This window comes from Augochlora pura, chromosome 4 (assembly GCF_028453695.1).
Source record: "Augochlora pura isolate Apur16 chromosome 4, APUR_v2.2.1, whole genome shotgun sequence".
In the NCBI taxonomy this organism is placed as follows: domain Eukaryota; kingdom Metazoa; phylum Arthropoda; class Insecta; order Hymenoptera; family Halictidae; genus Augochlora; species Augochlora pura.
This window is the reverse complement of record NC_135775.1, coordinates 16041013-16059029: the sequence shown is the minus strand read 5'-3', so window position 1 is coordinate 16059029 and position 18017 is coordinate 16041013. Positions and strand designations below refer to the sequence as shown.

The following is an 18017-nucleotide window of genomic DNA, read 5'->3' as shown; positions in this document are numbered from 1 at the left end:
TATTGTGTTCCGTTCATTAATATCTTTAGAAAAAACAAATATTTTCGCAAACAATTATTTTGTACACTGAATTGATGTTGTAATGAAAGGGCACACAAAGATCGTTATTTACAAGCAAATTAAATTACGATTATTGTATTTTCAATTAAAGATGAAACTTAAATCAATAAAAACTAAACCTATGCAATTTTAAGAAACATAAGCATCGCAACATTAAATTTTAAAATAAGCTGTTTTTAGAGAAGATCGTCTAGATCGTCAATTAAAAGAATTGAATTAAATAACATGAGAACTATTATTGTTTCAAGGATTAGATATTTATTTAAATATATTTACATGTATGTATGTATATTGTATAAGTTTTCATTTAAATTAAACTAATTTTTTCAAAGTACTTGTTTAAGATAGTTGTATTTCATTATGCTATGTTAACAAACTTAATTGAACTATTACAACTATACGTTATTCAATTGAAGAAACACCCAGATCGATTATTCTACTGGTATGTATTTCTCGATTTAAAATGTAATTTTAAATACATATTGTTATATATCCATTTGTTAATTATAAATCACATTTAAATTCTTGTTATATTTTCGTTCGTTACAGTAGAATACTTTGATCTTATTTATCAAGAGGTGAGTAACAAAATTATAATATTAATTGTTTATTAATATTAAAATTATGTACACGTATGACCGCACACATATTTCATTATTATTTTTGTATAAAATACATTAACGATTCACAGACAATTCGTTGACATTTGAAGATCATTTGGTCGGTCATCTTCCATTTGAAACTTACCTACGTTGTAGGATCCTGCATGTGTTTCATACCTTTTCCGCGGTTTTGTTTACGAGTTATTGACGAAAAACAGTAGCCACACGAGCGCGCGAATTTTCAACATGGTGCAACGAGGTACAGCCAGCAATCTGAACTGCTTCGCTTCGGGGCGCGACGGAAGAAGTATAGTTTCTGAATTTTTTATTAACTTGAAAAATCTGAGAAATATTGTTGGAATATTGTTTACTACCATACATCCCTCCAGTTTTTCAGGAACATTTTAGAAATCTTAAAAACTCGAAATTATGATAAAAATGGACTACTATTTTAAAAATGATTAATAAATGTTTATGAATTATTTCGTTAAAGTTGTTACATCACTTTCAAAATAAACGGCTCAAATAAAAAGCACAATTTTTTTATTACTTTAAGTCAATTATAAGACAGTTAGTCAATTATAGGACATTCAGTTAATTTTGAAAATGGTCTAAGTCAATTCAAGCTTTAAAAACAACATTTTCCTATGAAATTCACACAAAATTTCATATCTATAATAAATTTCCATTAATTAAGACTAATAAAATTACAAATTAAAATGTCACATAATGTAAAAATATTTTTTAATTTATTCAAAGGCTATTCATTAAATATCTCGAAACAAGAAATATATGACTTAGACCACTTTCATAATTATGGGCACAATTAATATTTCTAAATTAATAATTCATTTTCAGGTGATAATAAGTTGCTTTGGATATCCTATGTGAGAAATCTTTTACACTGGTAACGCGGTGTATCAATCGTTCGTAAAGGCTTGAAGCAACCCTTTGAAGTTACGTCAAATCATAGGTCGTCTTTTTCGCGCCAAATCGTAGGAGTAGGATCGTGGGCTTCTAGCTTTTTTCGAATTTGCAAATGTTTAATTGATTTGATAGAATCGTTATTGCTTGGATAAAAAGGTGAAACAAAAGCGAGGGAATCATAATGTTTCATTAATTAACACGAGCTTCCTGTTAATTCCAAAGAAAAGTAAGTTTAGAATTTTGCTCACTCCCACGTTAACCTTTCTCGATTACGTCGATCCTTTTTACATAGTAATGGGTTGTCCGGAAAGTTCGTGCCGATTTTTTAGGAAAATTAAAACGCAGCTCATTTAAATATGAGTATACATTTATCAAATTATATAGGTACCATTCTGTTCCACAACCTTTCTGCATCTTTCATACAGCTTGAGAATTCCGTCCTTCCAAAACCTCTCAGGTTTTTCGGCAAAAAATTTGTCCAAATGGGTTTTTATCTCAACCAAAGAGTTGAAATTTTTTCTAATTTTTCGATTTCTGTTCTAATCATATCTTCGTCTGTGGTGGACGGCCTACCTGGGCATTCTTGATCTTTAATGTCGCTTTAAACCGAGCAAACCACTTCCATACAATTCTTTCGGTTACAGCATCCTCGCCATAAACAGCGCATACCTTATTTGCCGCTTGTGTGGCATTTTTGCCCTGTCGAAAAAAGAAAAGCATTAAATGCCTATAATGCTCTTTATTTGCCACCATATTCTAAGGCGTACAAAACTGATAAAAATTAACGAATCGTAACAGAACTTTTTTCCAAATATGGCTGAAGTTATCTCTTTTAGAATATGTACACATGTCATTTGTTTTCAATAATTGTGATATATTCAGTCAGGCCTCTCACTCTACCTACCAAAAATCGGCACGAACTTTCCGGACAACCCAATAGAATCATCAAAAGCGAACTCGTGTTTCCCTCCACTAGAAGCGCCACTATCGCCTCCAGAAACTGCACCATCGCTCCTGTTAGATCGACGCGTCATTCACATCCGGTGGTCAATTATTTGGTTTTTAAAGTAATTAATTCAATTGTTGCAACTCAACATCAACAAAATATCAAAGATAATATGATTGGAAGCGTGATGGTTCGATCTGCGACGAAGATACCAACACTTTCATAGGACATAGGTAAGTTTAAAATATTGCTTCGTTACCCTTTGGCGGAATTCATATATCACGTTCTTCTGCGTTCAGATATTTGGAAATTGCTTCGTATAATTGATATTCTGAAATTGATAAATTATTTTAACGCGAAAATGGCTTATTATTCGAAAATTCTATTCGATCTTGCGTGACAAAATTAGACATGAAATGTTCTTTTCTTTGCGCTGATATCGCGGTTGCTTAGTGCGATTGCGCAGTAGCGCTACCTATTATAATTTACGCGCCAAATCGTAGTAGAATCGCGGGCCACTGGATTCATAGGATTTATAAATTTTTAGTTCATTTAATAGATTCGTTAATGTTGAGATATATAAAAAAGTGGAATAAACGCGAGGAAATCATAATGCTTTATTAATTAACACATCTTGTCGAAGGAGCAAGGACAAAGGACGCGTGCTGCATCATAAATACCATCACGTACCGTGACCTAGCATCTGCGCGTACCTCGTCGCAGATATTTACGTTACATGATTTCGGGAAATTTATACCCGGATCATCCTGTCAAAGAAGTGGGGACGAAAGGACCGCGGACCGCGTTTGCTATTGCGACACAATTTCCCTCATTTGTTCGACAGTTTCGGGTCGCGAAGGGTGTGTCGGCGTAACTTTCGGTCGGTCGTTTTAATCTGTTGATGTTCGGAAAATGTTATTCTTAGAGTACATGATCGGCTAAGGGTAGCTTTATTCGAAAATTTGTTGCGTATATTATGCCGAATTTATTCGTGGAGTGCGGTGACCGTATTCGGGAGTGGTTTTCGTTGCTCGTTGCATGCAAAAAATTAACGTAAAAATTCTATTCTTATCGATTTAAACGGTTTAAAAGTGTAACTGTGCCGAAATGGTATCTATGCTAGAACGACTATTATTACTAGCTGATTGAAATCGCGAGAAAATAAATTTCAATTATTATAAAATCGCAATGATCGCTACAATTGTCAGTTGATTTCAGTAACTAACACGTACCTTAGTTGTGAATGAATGTGATCATGTTGGGGTGTCAGAGCCGTCCCGGGGCATTCTCCGCAGGGTATAGCTCCTCAGTGTGCCAATCGTGAAGCGAATGTGTTAGTGTGATTGCTTTGCTATTTTTTAAATATAGGAATAGGTAGGCTGGGTAACGTGCCTTAACGTGTGTGTCAACTGTTAGGTAGGGCCCGAACTGACCGTTGTTCTCTTTCGGGTAGGCCGCGATTCGCTCGACGGTCAGTCATCGGTAGAGCTCAAAGGATGCGATTCGAACTTCATTCAAACGGTGCATGATGTTTGATATATGACTAGAAATCGATCCTTCGAAAATTTTCTTAGCTTCCTCGGTCGCGAACGCGTACGCGCGGGAATTAGAGCTTTCGAAACGAAACGATACCGGTTTCGGTATTTTCTTCGTTTACCAAATTAATGAATGATTAAGGATTTTAAAGGAATTTATCTTTTACATGGGAAACAGAATTTTTAAAAATATATTTTCGTAAGGCGGTAATTATCAAGGCGTTAGTTATTAAGGCGCTAGTTATTAAGGCGCTATTTATTAAGGAGTTAGTTATTAAAGGGTTAGTCATTAAACAAAACTTGTAAGAAAAGGAGCCATAATGAGTTCTGGTTTTCATTATGACTCTTTTTCTAGTCTCTATGTACAGGAACTTCTAGGTGTTGATGCATAATTATATGTAAGGAATAATTATGGTGGCAGTAAATTTAATTTCCAAATGGTTACGAATCGAAAAAAACTTTTGACAAATGTGGAGGAAACAATGACAATAAAAGAATGCCACAACTTTAATTAATAACTATATTCAGTAATATCGTCAAAGTATACTTTATTTATTAAGGCGTTGCATTAGTTACTAAGGCGTTGCGTTAATTACTAAGTTATTTGTTACAGCGTTAGTAAGTAAGCAAAAATTGTTATCCTAAGAAAGGGAACCCTAACAAATTCTGGTTTCGTTCTGACTCGCTTTCGGGTCTCCTCTCCAGCAACCTCCCCGTGGTGAGACTCGGGCAATCGATGTAATTTTCGATTTCCAATCAGCTGTAAATTCGTTTGCAACTAGTTCGAAATCGGTAATTACATGGAGCTAATGGCTGTGAAGTGGTGTTGAGTTTTTAAGTATTAAGTAGACTTTGACTTTGTACTCGCATTCATTGTTGGTGGTGGTATATCTGTGGTGATGGGTTTTTTTAAATATTAGGTAGACAATTAATTGGCAAAATATAAAACATAAATGCAGAAGTTACAAGTATGCAATTTGTACTACTTCTGTTGGTCGTTTTTTACAATTTAATTAAATTAAAAATTAACTTTTAACAATTGGAGACTCCACAAGCGCAAAACTAATTACAATGTTTGTTACTTTAAACGTTGGCGCCGGTTTTACAATAAATTGTTCTTTAAAGGGACAGAAGTTTTATAAATAAAAGCAATTGTTACTTTTGGATCGAATTGCTTTGATACGATTCATTCAACATATTAATATTTTTCACAACTAACCGAGAACGTATTTGCAATTAATCTCAGAAATAAATTATCATGATAAATGAGAATCGGTTCATTCTATGTATGTTTAGGCAATATTTTTATATATCTTAATACAAAATGAATCAGTACAAAGAGAAGTTGTAGTTGTATTTCAGAAATAAAAATTTCATTTACAAATGGAACATTTAATAATAAATGTCTTAGAATATTTTAACAATTTATAGGTGAAGTAACACGTTCGACTATGGTTCGACTATGGCCGTGAATAATTACACACTTAGACGCTGAATCAACAACTTAAACATGATAGTCGTAAAAATTCGTACATATAAAATAAAACTATCCATAATATAGAGTCTTTCGCCTGCTTGGGTTTCTTGAACCATATTTATCAAGCAGGATTCGCCTAACTTATACATATATGTACATGTACATTGTCTTTGTTGTTAAAGCATTAACAACTATTATTATAATAATATACCTACTATGTACCATTTTTGTATATGCTCATTCTTAAATCGTTACTCGCGCATATCAATATAAATAAAACAGGAGGAATAACATTTAATTTAGGAAAATAATTTTATTAAATAATTATTTAAAGGAATAAATTTAGTTATCACGATATATGTATAAGAGGAAGACTCGTCATCTTCGCTGAATGACCTATAGTTACGAGAGTGTCTTTACACTTGTTAATAATCAGAGATAGATTTAACGATCTTCTTGTTAGTACACCTGCCAAGATGCAGTAGCATATGATTTTTAAGATTGGTCGGTTTACTGAAACCTCGGCTGCAAATATGACACCTAAATGGCCACAGTCCATTGTGTACGTACATGTGACTCTTGAGATCTCCAGGCGTTGGAAATGATTTCGAACACTGGGAACATTTGTGTGGCTTTTCCTGTAAAACATAAAAGATATTTTTTCAGTGATAAAATATATGTAGTGACAAGGTTGTGAATTGAATATAACGACATATTGTGTTTTAACGGTAACCGTCGTGTAGTCATTTTGCTCTATGTTTTCTCAATGTGGACCACGATACAAAATACGTGAACCAAATAGGAACAAAAATAGTAGACGAAATAATAAAACGGATGCCGAAATTAGTCCAAGGAATAATTAAAATCACGATCGATGTATTCACGAAAAGAAAATTTAATTCTCTTTTATAATAGTGATCTACTTGTTACAGATTTATAAAATTAAGTTTGAAATAAATAGAAGATGTAAGAATTTCCTATCAACTTTTCAAATCTATTTAATTTTCTGTTAATATCCTAATACTTTTGGTAGTAGATGTACATGGTATGAAATTAAAAAATGAAATAAATAAAATTAGAAATACATCGATATCCAAATAGCATGTATATGAAGTAACAATATTATATTGTGTATATTGCAATTACGCTATAGACATTTGGTTTTTTCATATTTTGTTTAAATACGACACTTTTATAAAATACATGATTTAATGAAGAATGTCAAAATATGCATCCTTCTTTGTAATTAGCTGCTTTTGTCGAACATATCAGTTAACTTATTAAAATCATTTTCGGAGCTACTTATGGCAAACTTTGACTGTCATTATCTAACGAGTATTCAATTTTCCGAGCAAATGGCACACGTATTACTTGATAGGAAACCGGACATTGTAACTTCTAATCGCTGGTTTTCCCAAACTAATTGGACTTCTGGATGACTTGCCTTAGCAGTAGTTAACAATGTATGCATACGATAGATGTCCTAGTTTCCGTACCAGTCGTACTTTTAGTGTCCCCAGATTAAAAACGTATACGTAAAAGAAATTATTGTATATAAATTAATAATATATATTTTGGTATTATGTTTACCTATCAACATGTAAAATTCAGAGAGAAGTATCAATTTATATATGAAACTTTTCTCTTTTTATACATTTTTAATCCGGGAGCAGGAAAATTGGGTCAGTTATCTATAATGTTTCTTATCAGAAGTGATTCTTCCAAACTTACCTTAATATGAGTCATACGATGATAATACAAGTTCGATGAGGCCGTGAACTTCTTACCGCAAACAAGGCACTGGTGAGGTTTTTCACCGCTGTGAATCCGCTTGTGTGTGTTCAAGGAGCTCGAAGTTGAGAAACCCTTATTACACACCACACAAACATGCGGTTTCTCCCCTGAAATATAATAATATCAAGGCTAGGTCTCAGATTATTAATATTGCGTCTAATCGCACACGGGGTGTATCACCTAGCATTTTACGACGAGCAATTTTTAACGACCAGAAAACATTTAAAAAGGTCTGTGCTTATGCGTGGCGAATCACATAGAATTTTACGATGAGCACTTTTTAATCACATAGGAAAATGTTTGAAGAATAAAATACTTCTTTCGAGAACCTATTATCGAAATGGTGAAGATTTTGTTCTTATGATTCCGTTGTAAATTATGGAAAATTTTAAGGTCACAGAAATTTTCTTTTTAACAGGATGGCGTATTTTCATTGGTATAACGTTAAAGCTAATTAAAATTATTTATTTAGAAACTTTAAACACGTTTTCCTTTCAATCGGGTTATTTTTGATCGTTTGACTGAAAATGAAGCAATACTTTTTATATAAAAGAGGAAAAGATATTTTAATATAGTCTATATTAGACTATATTAATACAGACTATAGCCAGACCTATACTCAAGACAATTTCTCATCTTTTTACTTTAGAGTTCTCAAAACGTTCTCAATAAAACGGAATATATCTCACACAATTTTTATCATTGTTAGTTTAAAAGAATTCATTAGGCACTTTAAATCCTCATAAAGATCTGTACGAAGATCTAGAGGGAAAAGCTGAACAGATATTTAAAAAAAAACCTTAGAAAATATGAAAAATGATACTTAAAACCGGAATACCCTCTTAACAGGTCAAAAAACAAATCAGAGACCGATAGAGACGAGGCAATATTCTAATCTATTATTCACACGTGGTTCGTGTTGTTGCGTACCTGTGTGCGTTCTCATATGACGTTTCAGAAGAGAGGGCCTGTCGAAGGACTTCCCGCACACTTCACACGGTAGCAAAACCCTCTCGCCCCTTTTGATCGTTGTCAAAATACTACAGTCCAAGTGATCCCCCGTTAGGGATAATGTAGACGAGGAAGACTCTTCGGATGTTGACTCGTATTCATCGACTTCATAGTACGGATGTGGAATTGCGGCTGGCGAATGATGAGAAAGCAGTGCCATGGACAAATCTAACGGAGATTCTTAAAACAGAATTGGAAAAATTACGTGTTACATTTAGAATAATTTTTAGGAAAAGTTATCATGTTTTAGGAAATGCACGAATACTTTCGTGACTGATTTATACGAAATCATCATTTGGACTGCTGGGATAGTGCCATAAGGAATCATTAATACTGTACCGTCTTTTAGCAAATGGGTCTCTCTCATCCGACTCGATTTGTAGGAAAAAATATTTAGGAAACCTAATACAGTGTTGTGAATAGTTACAAACACAGAGTAACTTTTACATTTTTACGGTATTTAAACTTGACGCGTTATCATATTCGTATAAAAGTATACAAATATAATAGTTTTTTTTCTTGGCTTTTGTTTACATATCTGTGACAAATGTAAAACTTGCTTTCAGCTTACAATTATTCATAGCTCTGTAGGCGTCTCTTTTAGTTGGATCTCTCTGTATATTTTTAAAAAAGCAAAATAAAATATTTCTATATTTGACATAGACAAATATAATATTTTATAAAATTTTCGTTTAGATACCAGTAACAATGTAAAAGTTACTTTGAGATTATAATTATTTAAATCACTGTATATTGTTAGATATATGCGTATAAACTACACCATAACTAAATATTTTACCTCATAAGATTAGTCAGACGAAAGAAAACTATTCTCCAAAATACGGTATAATATTAATGACTCCATGCGGTATCACGGCCAGAAGGTTAAAATCTATTTTCTGATATTCTATACTTGACATACATATAACTAGACTGTGAATTTATGTATTTATAGCAAAATTCTGCAGATAAAATATAAAATTATGCAGATATAACACGAATTTAGTAATATTGTTATACTATTTGCAAATTGTCAAACTTGTTAAGAGAAACAATGTATATTTATTTAATTTCTGTTTCTTACAATCGTCTCGGAAAATATTCATTTCGCATAAAAATCCAACAATCTACATGCAACACATTTAATTTTACTTGAAACTATCTTTAGAATGTCGTATATTCATGAAATACATAATGTTTTTGATATTGAAGCATCAAAAGGTTATCAGTTTGTATAAAAAGAAATGTTTTCAACGTATTACGAATTTTGGCCACAGAAAACGGATTCTGGGACCACTGTTCGTCAAAGCATAAGATAAACGAAAAGTTCATAAATCTGTAAATACGTCACATTACCAAGAAAAAAATCATTCTACATATTCGGATGTTATAGTTTTTGTCGCACTTTGTATGGTAGCACTAATTCTCTTTTGTTTCTTATAAAACTTGTTCTGGCAAACGATCCCTCGTCACCACGGCAACCGTTCCCTGTCTCCGCCCAGCCTTCAGCCCCTAACCATTCCCTACTCTTCTTTTCGTTCGCCGCGGCGAGCCTCTGTTCAGAATTGAAGGTTCGGTGGCATTGTACTGTCCTTTATCTCTTCGTAAGCGCGGGGGTCTACGCATTTGAATCATGACCGAACGAACAAGCATCTTCTGATCTAGCCGACAAAAGTACCGGCCTATATTTGCATTTCAAATTTCTCGGTCAATCGTCTCCTTTCTTTTTCAATTGTCCAGCGATTGTGGCGATTAACGCGATTGCGCCCAGGAATAGTTGCGATTACCGAAAATCGGATTGTCGTGTCCTTCTTTGTTTCATCTATGAATCGAATCGAACGTTTTCGTACCAATTTCTATTTTACAAATGCTGTGTTAATGTTTAAAATTTTTCGAATAGTTGTATTCTTTATTTAACTGCGGCGCGGTGTAAGATTCAAGTCGCAAACTCGTTTATTATGGTTTTTAGACTAATTTCATTTCTAGCTACAATGTTGGAAAAATATCTTGTTCTGTTATTTCACCTTTATGATCGAAAAGATTCAGAGAAAATATGATCTATTTAAATTTGTTGATTTATTTACAAAAACTGAGATTTCTTGGTTGCAAGTTACATAAACGACTTTATATTCCTATGAAAACTTTGGACTATAGAGAGTTAAATAAAGATTTTGTATTAATTTACTAAAGGCAATTTTCTAATTGTAATTGCAATGATTTTAACACAGTTTTGATTAGAACATTAAAACAACATAATTTCTGTAGTGTAGCGGGCAACAACTTTTGTGTATACAGAAATGGTAATTAATCTATTCAATAATATATTCAATAATATATTTAATAATGTATTTAAAAATATATTTAAAGTAACATAATTCATTAATATTAATTTAGATTAATTTGAGATTTTATGTTGTCATTGAGTCTAAATTATATAATTTGTACTGTAATTGAAAGTTTTGGAAAGAAAGTTCAATACTATATTGCCTATGTACGTATAAAACTAATAAATAGTGACTTTTTAATTATTCTGTACTTCTGTTCTTTTAAATATTGAGGAACTTTTATTATCAGGAAAAACAAATTAAAATAAAATGTGCAATAAAAAGTAGTAAAAGAAAACATATATTTGTACTTTGAGTTAATTAACTTCATAATTTTGGAAAGATATTGCCAAACAGAACTTGTTATAACTTCAATTCCGTATCTTTAATTAATTTTTATATCTTGGGCAACATATGTGTAAGTTAATTGTAATATTGTAAAACGTTCTCCCAAAGCTAGTAGAGGTCTTAAGCTTATAACTACGTTCCATTTATTTAAATATACATTAAAAAATTGATAGTACATTTCAACATTTAGTTTGATACTTCTTGATTGTTAAATGCTTGCAATATCAACTAAACTATTCAGCTGAACAGGGGAATATGTTTTTTCGCTTAATACTTTTATCCATATTACGAGTTACAAATAAATCAAGCATGTTTCATCAGAAACAAGAAATATTCCAAATTGTAGATACATGCTGTTTAAATAACATAAACATAAAAGACACTATTGGATTGGTCAAAAAGTAATGTTTGAATTTTCAGTAAAAAAATCAGATTTAAATGGTTTGTAAGATCGTAGTTTGAAATTCCCGATATTTTAATAATCCCTCGAACAGTATAACTTTAATCAAGATATTTAATCAATCAAATGAAAATATAAAAATTAAGATATTAAAATTTGTAACGAGGTGAAGGGAGACGAAGACAAAAGCTATCGGCTACAAATTGATATATTAAAGTCATATGTGCTATTCAACATATCTGGCATTGAATCAATTTTTTACTTACAATTTTCAGTGGTAATTTAAGATATTTTGTACATGCATTGACAAAGCTTTAAAAACAGTTTAACCTTTCGCACTTAAAGCCTTTTTTGATTCGTAAATTGGACCTTAAATTTTGTATGATCTAGAATATTTCTCAGACAAGGGAGACTAAAACCGAGTGCGTACTATTATAATCATTTAGCAAATTGTCAAGTACAAACAAATCTAGTAATGTCAAAATTATAGCGACATATGGCTAGAGTTGTTATTTGAGTGCAAGGGGTTAAACTTACTTATGTATTTCAGTAATTATCTACTATACTTTGAAGCTTTTGGATAAACTCACCGTCTAAAATAGAGTCAATCGTGCACCTGTACAAAGCGGACCTCGAACACATATCGTGTGAAATGAAAACGAAGTCTTGTTCTGCCGTAGGAAGGAACCAAGCCACTAATTCAGTATCGGGTTGAACATCTTTTATTACTTCGAAAATTGGATCCCCTAAGGTACCAGAAATAAAAAATAAAGAAACATTACTAAAGTTTACGCTTACAATATTCAACATGCTATCAATTGTATTTCATTTCCAAAAATGTGTGAACAACGGTTTAAAATACCATAGAATACAACCGAAAATTGTTGTATTTTCCATGAAATAACGACAACTACAATGTTCATAATTATAGTGTAGTTATGCTTCGTTCTTGTAAAAAATAGATTTTTATAAAAAACAGCTTCTACATCTTTCTCACTTATTGATATAGAATTATTATATTTTACCTCGTGCAGATTTTACAAAAGTATTCTAAATTGATTTAATTAAGTCAAAATTATGCCTTATTCTATATTACTTCTATAAAGGTATATTATAATGCAAACCAAATATATGTACAAAGAAACTGTTATTTGACTATCATTAATTATTAACGATATTAATTCTTTGACATTACCCTGAAATATTAGATGATATATTTATTATATTTATATTGTTGAATAATAAATCTTCTACATTATTTGAGATATAATTTCTTCAGTATCACAAATTACCATTAAATTAACAGTCAACCTAAATATAGAGATCTATTTCATACGAACATCAAAATGTCCTCGGTTCTAATAGTTTTGTGAATATTAATAGTTTCGAACGCTTTCATTGCCGTATAATGAACTGCTACAGATGCTGCATTAAACAGTAATAAAGCAAAATATAATTACCCAATTAAATCGTTTCAAACATTTTCTTTGATGACGGAGACGTCATCCGAACAAGATAATAAAAGTAAAAGCTGTTGATATGCATTCTAGTCTAGCGTACGATTTTAAACCGCGTGTTCAATTTCAAATCATAAAACTACACACTGTACGTACATAGACGGTTTTACTACACATATATGAATGTTTGTATATACATCTACATATTTTCCAACAAAATTTTTAGATAAATGAAAAAACATAATTAGCCGTGTAATTAGCGATGAAACACACTTGTGAAAGAAAAATAGCTATCACGACAGTATAACTTTTTCAAAATTGGACTAAACGATTTGAATTTTGCTTTAGAAAATTTTTATTATAGGCTCAGATAAAAAAATTCAAGTCATTTAGTCCAGTTTTAAAACAGTTGTTGACTACAAATTTGAAAGATATGTTGCTTTCTTTTATTTCTAATACATTGATGTTTTATGCTCTGTACGTATGCTCTTTCAAATTGTTAGAACGTCGTCACTTTTGAAAGTTTAGAAATACCGTTTAACACCTGGACCGTGGCTTCGGGTCCAATTAGACCCAGAATTTAAAAGTTATTATTTAAGTATTTATTAACTAGTTTAATCTTTCACGGTTTCATTAAGGCTAGTATCTAGTACGGCTATAGCGTATCCAGAAGGGGTACGTTAAAAAAATACATTGAAATCAATTGGTAAATAAAATTATAAACCCCACGTTTAAAGTAGAATTTTAAACTAGATTTCTCCGTCAATCGTCTTATTACTGAGTCTTTGCAGGAATTACTGTATCTATTTATTCAATATATGGTAACAGGTTTGCTGTCTTACCTTTGACTTTGGTACCAATTAGATTAACTTGATCATTATAAGTCTGCACTATGCGAAGAAATCTTATCCAATTGCATTGGCGTTTGTTAAGGCTATAATTTGAAAAGAAAACTTCATCGTAGCACCCATATTCACGTCTGATCTGTAACCGAGAGTAAGGACGGGGAAGAATAAGATTTTCCAATTCCTGTATTGTGTATCTTTACATTATATGAAATCGGTTCACGGTGATGAATTTTATTGCAAATATTCGATTGTTATTCAAAAACTGTTTACATTAATTTAATCATAATTATAAGTTGGCCGCTAATTCATTTAACAAATATATTCACAAAATGCGATTTTTATAATTCATTTTATGGACGGATTTTGAATAAACAATTTGTATCGATTCATTTGGAGCGTATGATCGTCGCCAGGCACTTTATGCATTTATGAGGGAAATGAGCAGGTGCCACGTAAAGCAGAAGACAGATCGAAAATTTTTAATGACGTCTATATATTAGTTCCGGGTTATTAAAATCATTGCGGGAAGAAATTTTTGTTTGGTTTCAGTTTTTTTCAATGCGTATAATATAATTAAATATTATATATAATATAATTTTTAATGGACACAAAGATCCGCACCATAATCGTCATCCGTTTATTCATCATCAAACTAACGTTATTTGCTTCAGTCAAATACAAGTACTGATATCAAAGTGATAATTAAACATTTCCACAAAACATGTTGCACAAAACTATATTATAGCAGTCGAAAATATTGTTAAAAACAAAAGTGATGATGGAGGGTTGAAAATTTCCAAGTTATTGATCTTCGGAATGAATGATTTCCAGAAAAGAACATACGTGGCTCTATAGCCGTACCAAAATTATGTGAAATATTTGTATAAAGAGACGTTTAAAACGAAACTGGTGTAAGTCAATTTTTTGCCAGATTGGCTCAATATCTACAAATCATATTTAATTAAATATTTCATTTGATTTTTTTGCATTATTTTAAGTTCAAGTTTGAGAGCGACTTACATAAAAGAGTTGTAACAATGTTTTATTTTGCTACATTTCACAGTACTTTTAATTCGTCTTTCATTGTCTACAAATTAACGTTATTCAACTTACACCATTCCTGCTTTCAACAGCTTAAACATACGTTTCGCGAAGCTAAAACTGGCAAAGTAACAAGATGGACAAGTTATCTTTGAATGCATTCCTTCCCGACATCAACACAGAAATTCTTGTCATTCAAAAGCAATCTCAACTATTTGATACATGCTGAATGGCAAATATTAAAATATTTGCACAAATGAGATTGACACTTTAACCCTTTGCACTCGGAGAATTTTCACTGACCACCTACCAAAATCCGAAACATATTTATCGATGAATTAGTAAGTAATGCTATAAAAAATATAAAACGAGAAAACGTTGGAAATAATTACACTGTTTAAGTAGAACTTAATAAAAGGCCGTATCGATACAGATTTTGTGAAACGAAAGTTGTTAGTATTGAAAGCGACATAATTATCGGCAGTTTCAACGTGTCTCCTCATCCAAATTGCAAAGGGTTAAATCAGTGAACCCTGGCAGCGTACGTTCCTAGAGTTTCAATGAAAATTCATTCATCCGCGAAACCGGCAATTCAACGTGATAAGATGCTGCGATTGTGCCTTGGAGCTGAAGAATTTAACAGAGAAGATCGTCGGTGACGACCCGAAGCAGTGACTTAGTGAGAAATGTTTGCGGCTACGATTACTTACATCATTATCGTCTAGGAGAGAATAGAGGTCGATCTTGTCGAATCGAATGGACCCCTGAAATGGATAGATCAACGTCCCCGATGGAATAAGTACGTTCGACCAGACGGATATTCTGACGTCCGTAACTAGGCTTCCTGAATCATTCTTGAATAGACCCTTGTAGGTGGACCGATCGTTAGCGAGTACCAGAGAAAACTCTTTAGGTATTAAGACGCAGGTTTCCATAACAGAGGCCCCGTGGAGGGATACGTTGTAAAAGGCACAACTACGGTTGTCTCCACTGTATAATCACTGTCTCTAACGAATGACGAGGTAATCCCACGGTGACTAAGTGATCGTCGATGTTGACCGCGCGATTGTTTATCTCCCGATAGAGCGATCAAACGTTAGTGTCAGAGCCAGTGTTCGCGCTACCGAGTCACCTAACCGATCGACTCTTGCAAAGCTCCTGGACCGAGAAATAGCAAACTCAATGCCGCGAGTTACTTAAAAAAAAAATGGAGACCAACATTTACACCTCGTTGCCTTGGTCTCCCCGTTGTGCGGATACTACCGATGAATCAATTAGGAAGCATCACGTAACCGATGAACCACTAAGATTTTCGAGTAATAGACCCGCTGCTGCATTCGACTACACTCGATCGAAAATTTGCAGAAACGCAGCGAATCGAAACTATGTATATATCGTAGGATTGGAAAATGAAATTTCAGTTCCGTGCGTGAGGGTCGTTCGTCCTCCAAGGTGCAAGGGCCTCGGCTGACTGGATAGGATTAACCGACTGATCTTGACCTTGCGACGGGTTACCAGCATTTGCTACCGAATGGGTAGCCCTTCCCCTTCTTTACCTCTTTTCCCACTCACAGTACATGGCCCGCTGTAGACTTTTTCAATGGCGTAGTCTCTGCCGGCGATTCGGTTTCGCTGGATATAGTCTGGACTTCGCGCAGCCGAAACCGTTCGACTCGCCGGAATCCGACATCGTTGCATTCGATTAGACGTCGGCGCAATGTCTTTGCGAGGAGATAGTGCGGAAAGAATAAATGTTCTGAGCGGAGAAATTGAATTGGAGATTTAATTGGTAGGAAGAAAGCGCGATGTGTACGCCAATGGAGCTCCTTGCCCCACTATGTTCATCCTGTGGCGAGTGCACTTGGCGTATAGAACGAGTATCGGCTTCTTCACCAGCACAAGGAAGCCGGCTCGTCGTCCTCGTCGTCTTCTTCACCCTTCTACCGTCTCTACAGCGCCATAAAGGAGAACCCACGTGGGCGATTGGGCACCTGTCGCTCCTTGTGCCCTTTCTTTTTCCTTCCCGTTTCTCTTCCACTCTATTCCGTCTTCTTCTAGTCCCTACCATCTTCCCGCTTCCACGCCCTACCATATATCCTTTTATTCACCGCTCTCTTCTCCTCGCCATTTCTTCTACGTAACAGCCTCCTGAAACTGTCTTATTTCTTTCTTTCGTCGCGTTTCCTCAGGCCTGTACCGCCGATCTGCCAACCAGCCACGACTGCCTCCCCGATTCTTTACTTTCTTTCTCGTATTATCTACTTTAGGTCTCTCCCTCTTTCTTCTGCTCGTCTTCCACTTTACTTCGCTTCCACGGCTCCTTTCCTTTTTCCCTTCTATAACCGTTCGCTCTTCTCGTCACCTGAGAACGCTTCTCTATTCATTACTTTCCATGAAATATTAAACTTCGAACGCTGAAACGATATTAACAGTTTTTATTCCGTTGATCGCGCGCCGCGAACAGGAAACCATCGCGACTTTAATGCTCCGACGACGATTTTCAGTGTGGTTTCCAGCGTGCTGCGACAACAGCCGCGTAAGGTCCTAATTAATTATTTTATGAAACTACGAACGTTGCATTTTATGCGACATAAAAGCTCGTCCAGTTATCGTGCACGTTCGAACGGTTGACTAATAACGAACCGGGACCATGCAGCTTCTGATTTTCTGAAGTCTAAGCATCGTGGTCGGAATTTCGTATCGAAACGCTGCCTGTTTAAGCTTCTGTCTCGCCACGTTTTCGATTGATATTGATGTTACGTTTCTTTCTCGTTGAGTAACCATTTTATATTTATTGCTTTGAAATTGGTTTGACTTCTCGTCTGTACAAGGCAACATCCTGTTGCTGTACTTATAATTAATTAATAAACCTTTCTTATTAATATTGCTAGCATTAATTGTACTGTTATTATAGAATTACCCGGACTGCTCTGTTATTAATAAAACGAATAACAATTTAAATAGTATCGTAGACGTTAAACCTTTACTCTCGGAATCATTTTAACTCTAAATCCAAAATCGTTTTCCAGACTTACAGTATTTTCATTTTACAGGACTTATTCCATTTTCTACATACGCAGTTGAGTCTTCTGATTCACATGATAATTGTACTTTTAACAATCCTTTAAGACATAAGCAATGTTAATCATGTAAAAATGATCATAAAACAACAATACCAAACAAATTTGATATAATAAAAATCGGTTTACGCAGTGAAGAGGATAAAACATAAATTGCATGAGATCTC

General features: G+C 33.6%; 1 protein-coding gene across 1 annotated transcript; it reads right to left on the bottom strand.

The window, feature by feature from the left end:
• Positions 1-5399: 5399 nt before the first annotated feature.
• On the bottom strand, positions 5400-15705 carry LOC144468869 (uncharacterized). Its single transcript, XM_078178651.1, has 6 exons — positions 15481-15705; positions 13724-13865; positions 12015-12170; positions 8272-8532; positions 7279-7448; positions 5400-6185 (listed from the first exon to the last, which is right to left on the bottom strand). Exons 1-6 carry the CDS (start codon positions 15703-15705, stop codon positions 5973-5975), a joined length of 1167 nt encoding a protein of 388 aa, XP_078034777.1. The 3' UTR covers positions 5400-5972.
• Positions 15706-18017: the final 2312 nt, after the last annotated feature.

Bases quoted from the DNA above. Each gene is read 5' to 3' on its own strand.
- LOC144468869 (XM_078178651.1), bottom strand. From the start codon at position 15,705: ATGGAAACCTGCGTCTTAATACCTAAAGAGTTTTCTCTGGTACTCGCT. The intron at 13,866-15,480 runs GTAAGTAATCGT...TCTCGGTTACAG, and splicing joins CTCTCCTAGACGATAATGAT to ATCAGACGTGAATATGGGTG. The intron at 12,171-13,723 runs GTAAGACAGCAA...CTGGTACCTTAG, and splicing joins AATTGGTACCAAAGTCAAAG to GGGATCCAATTTTCGAAGTA.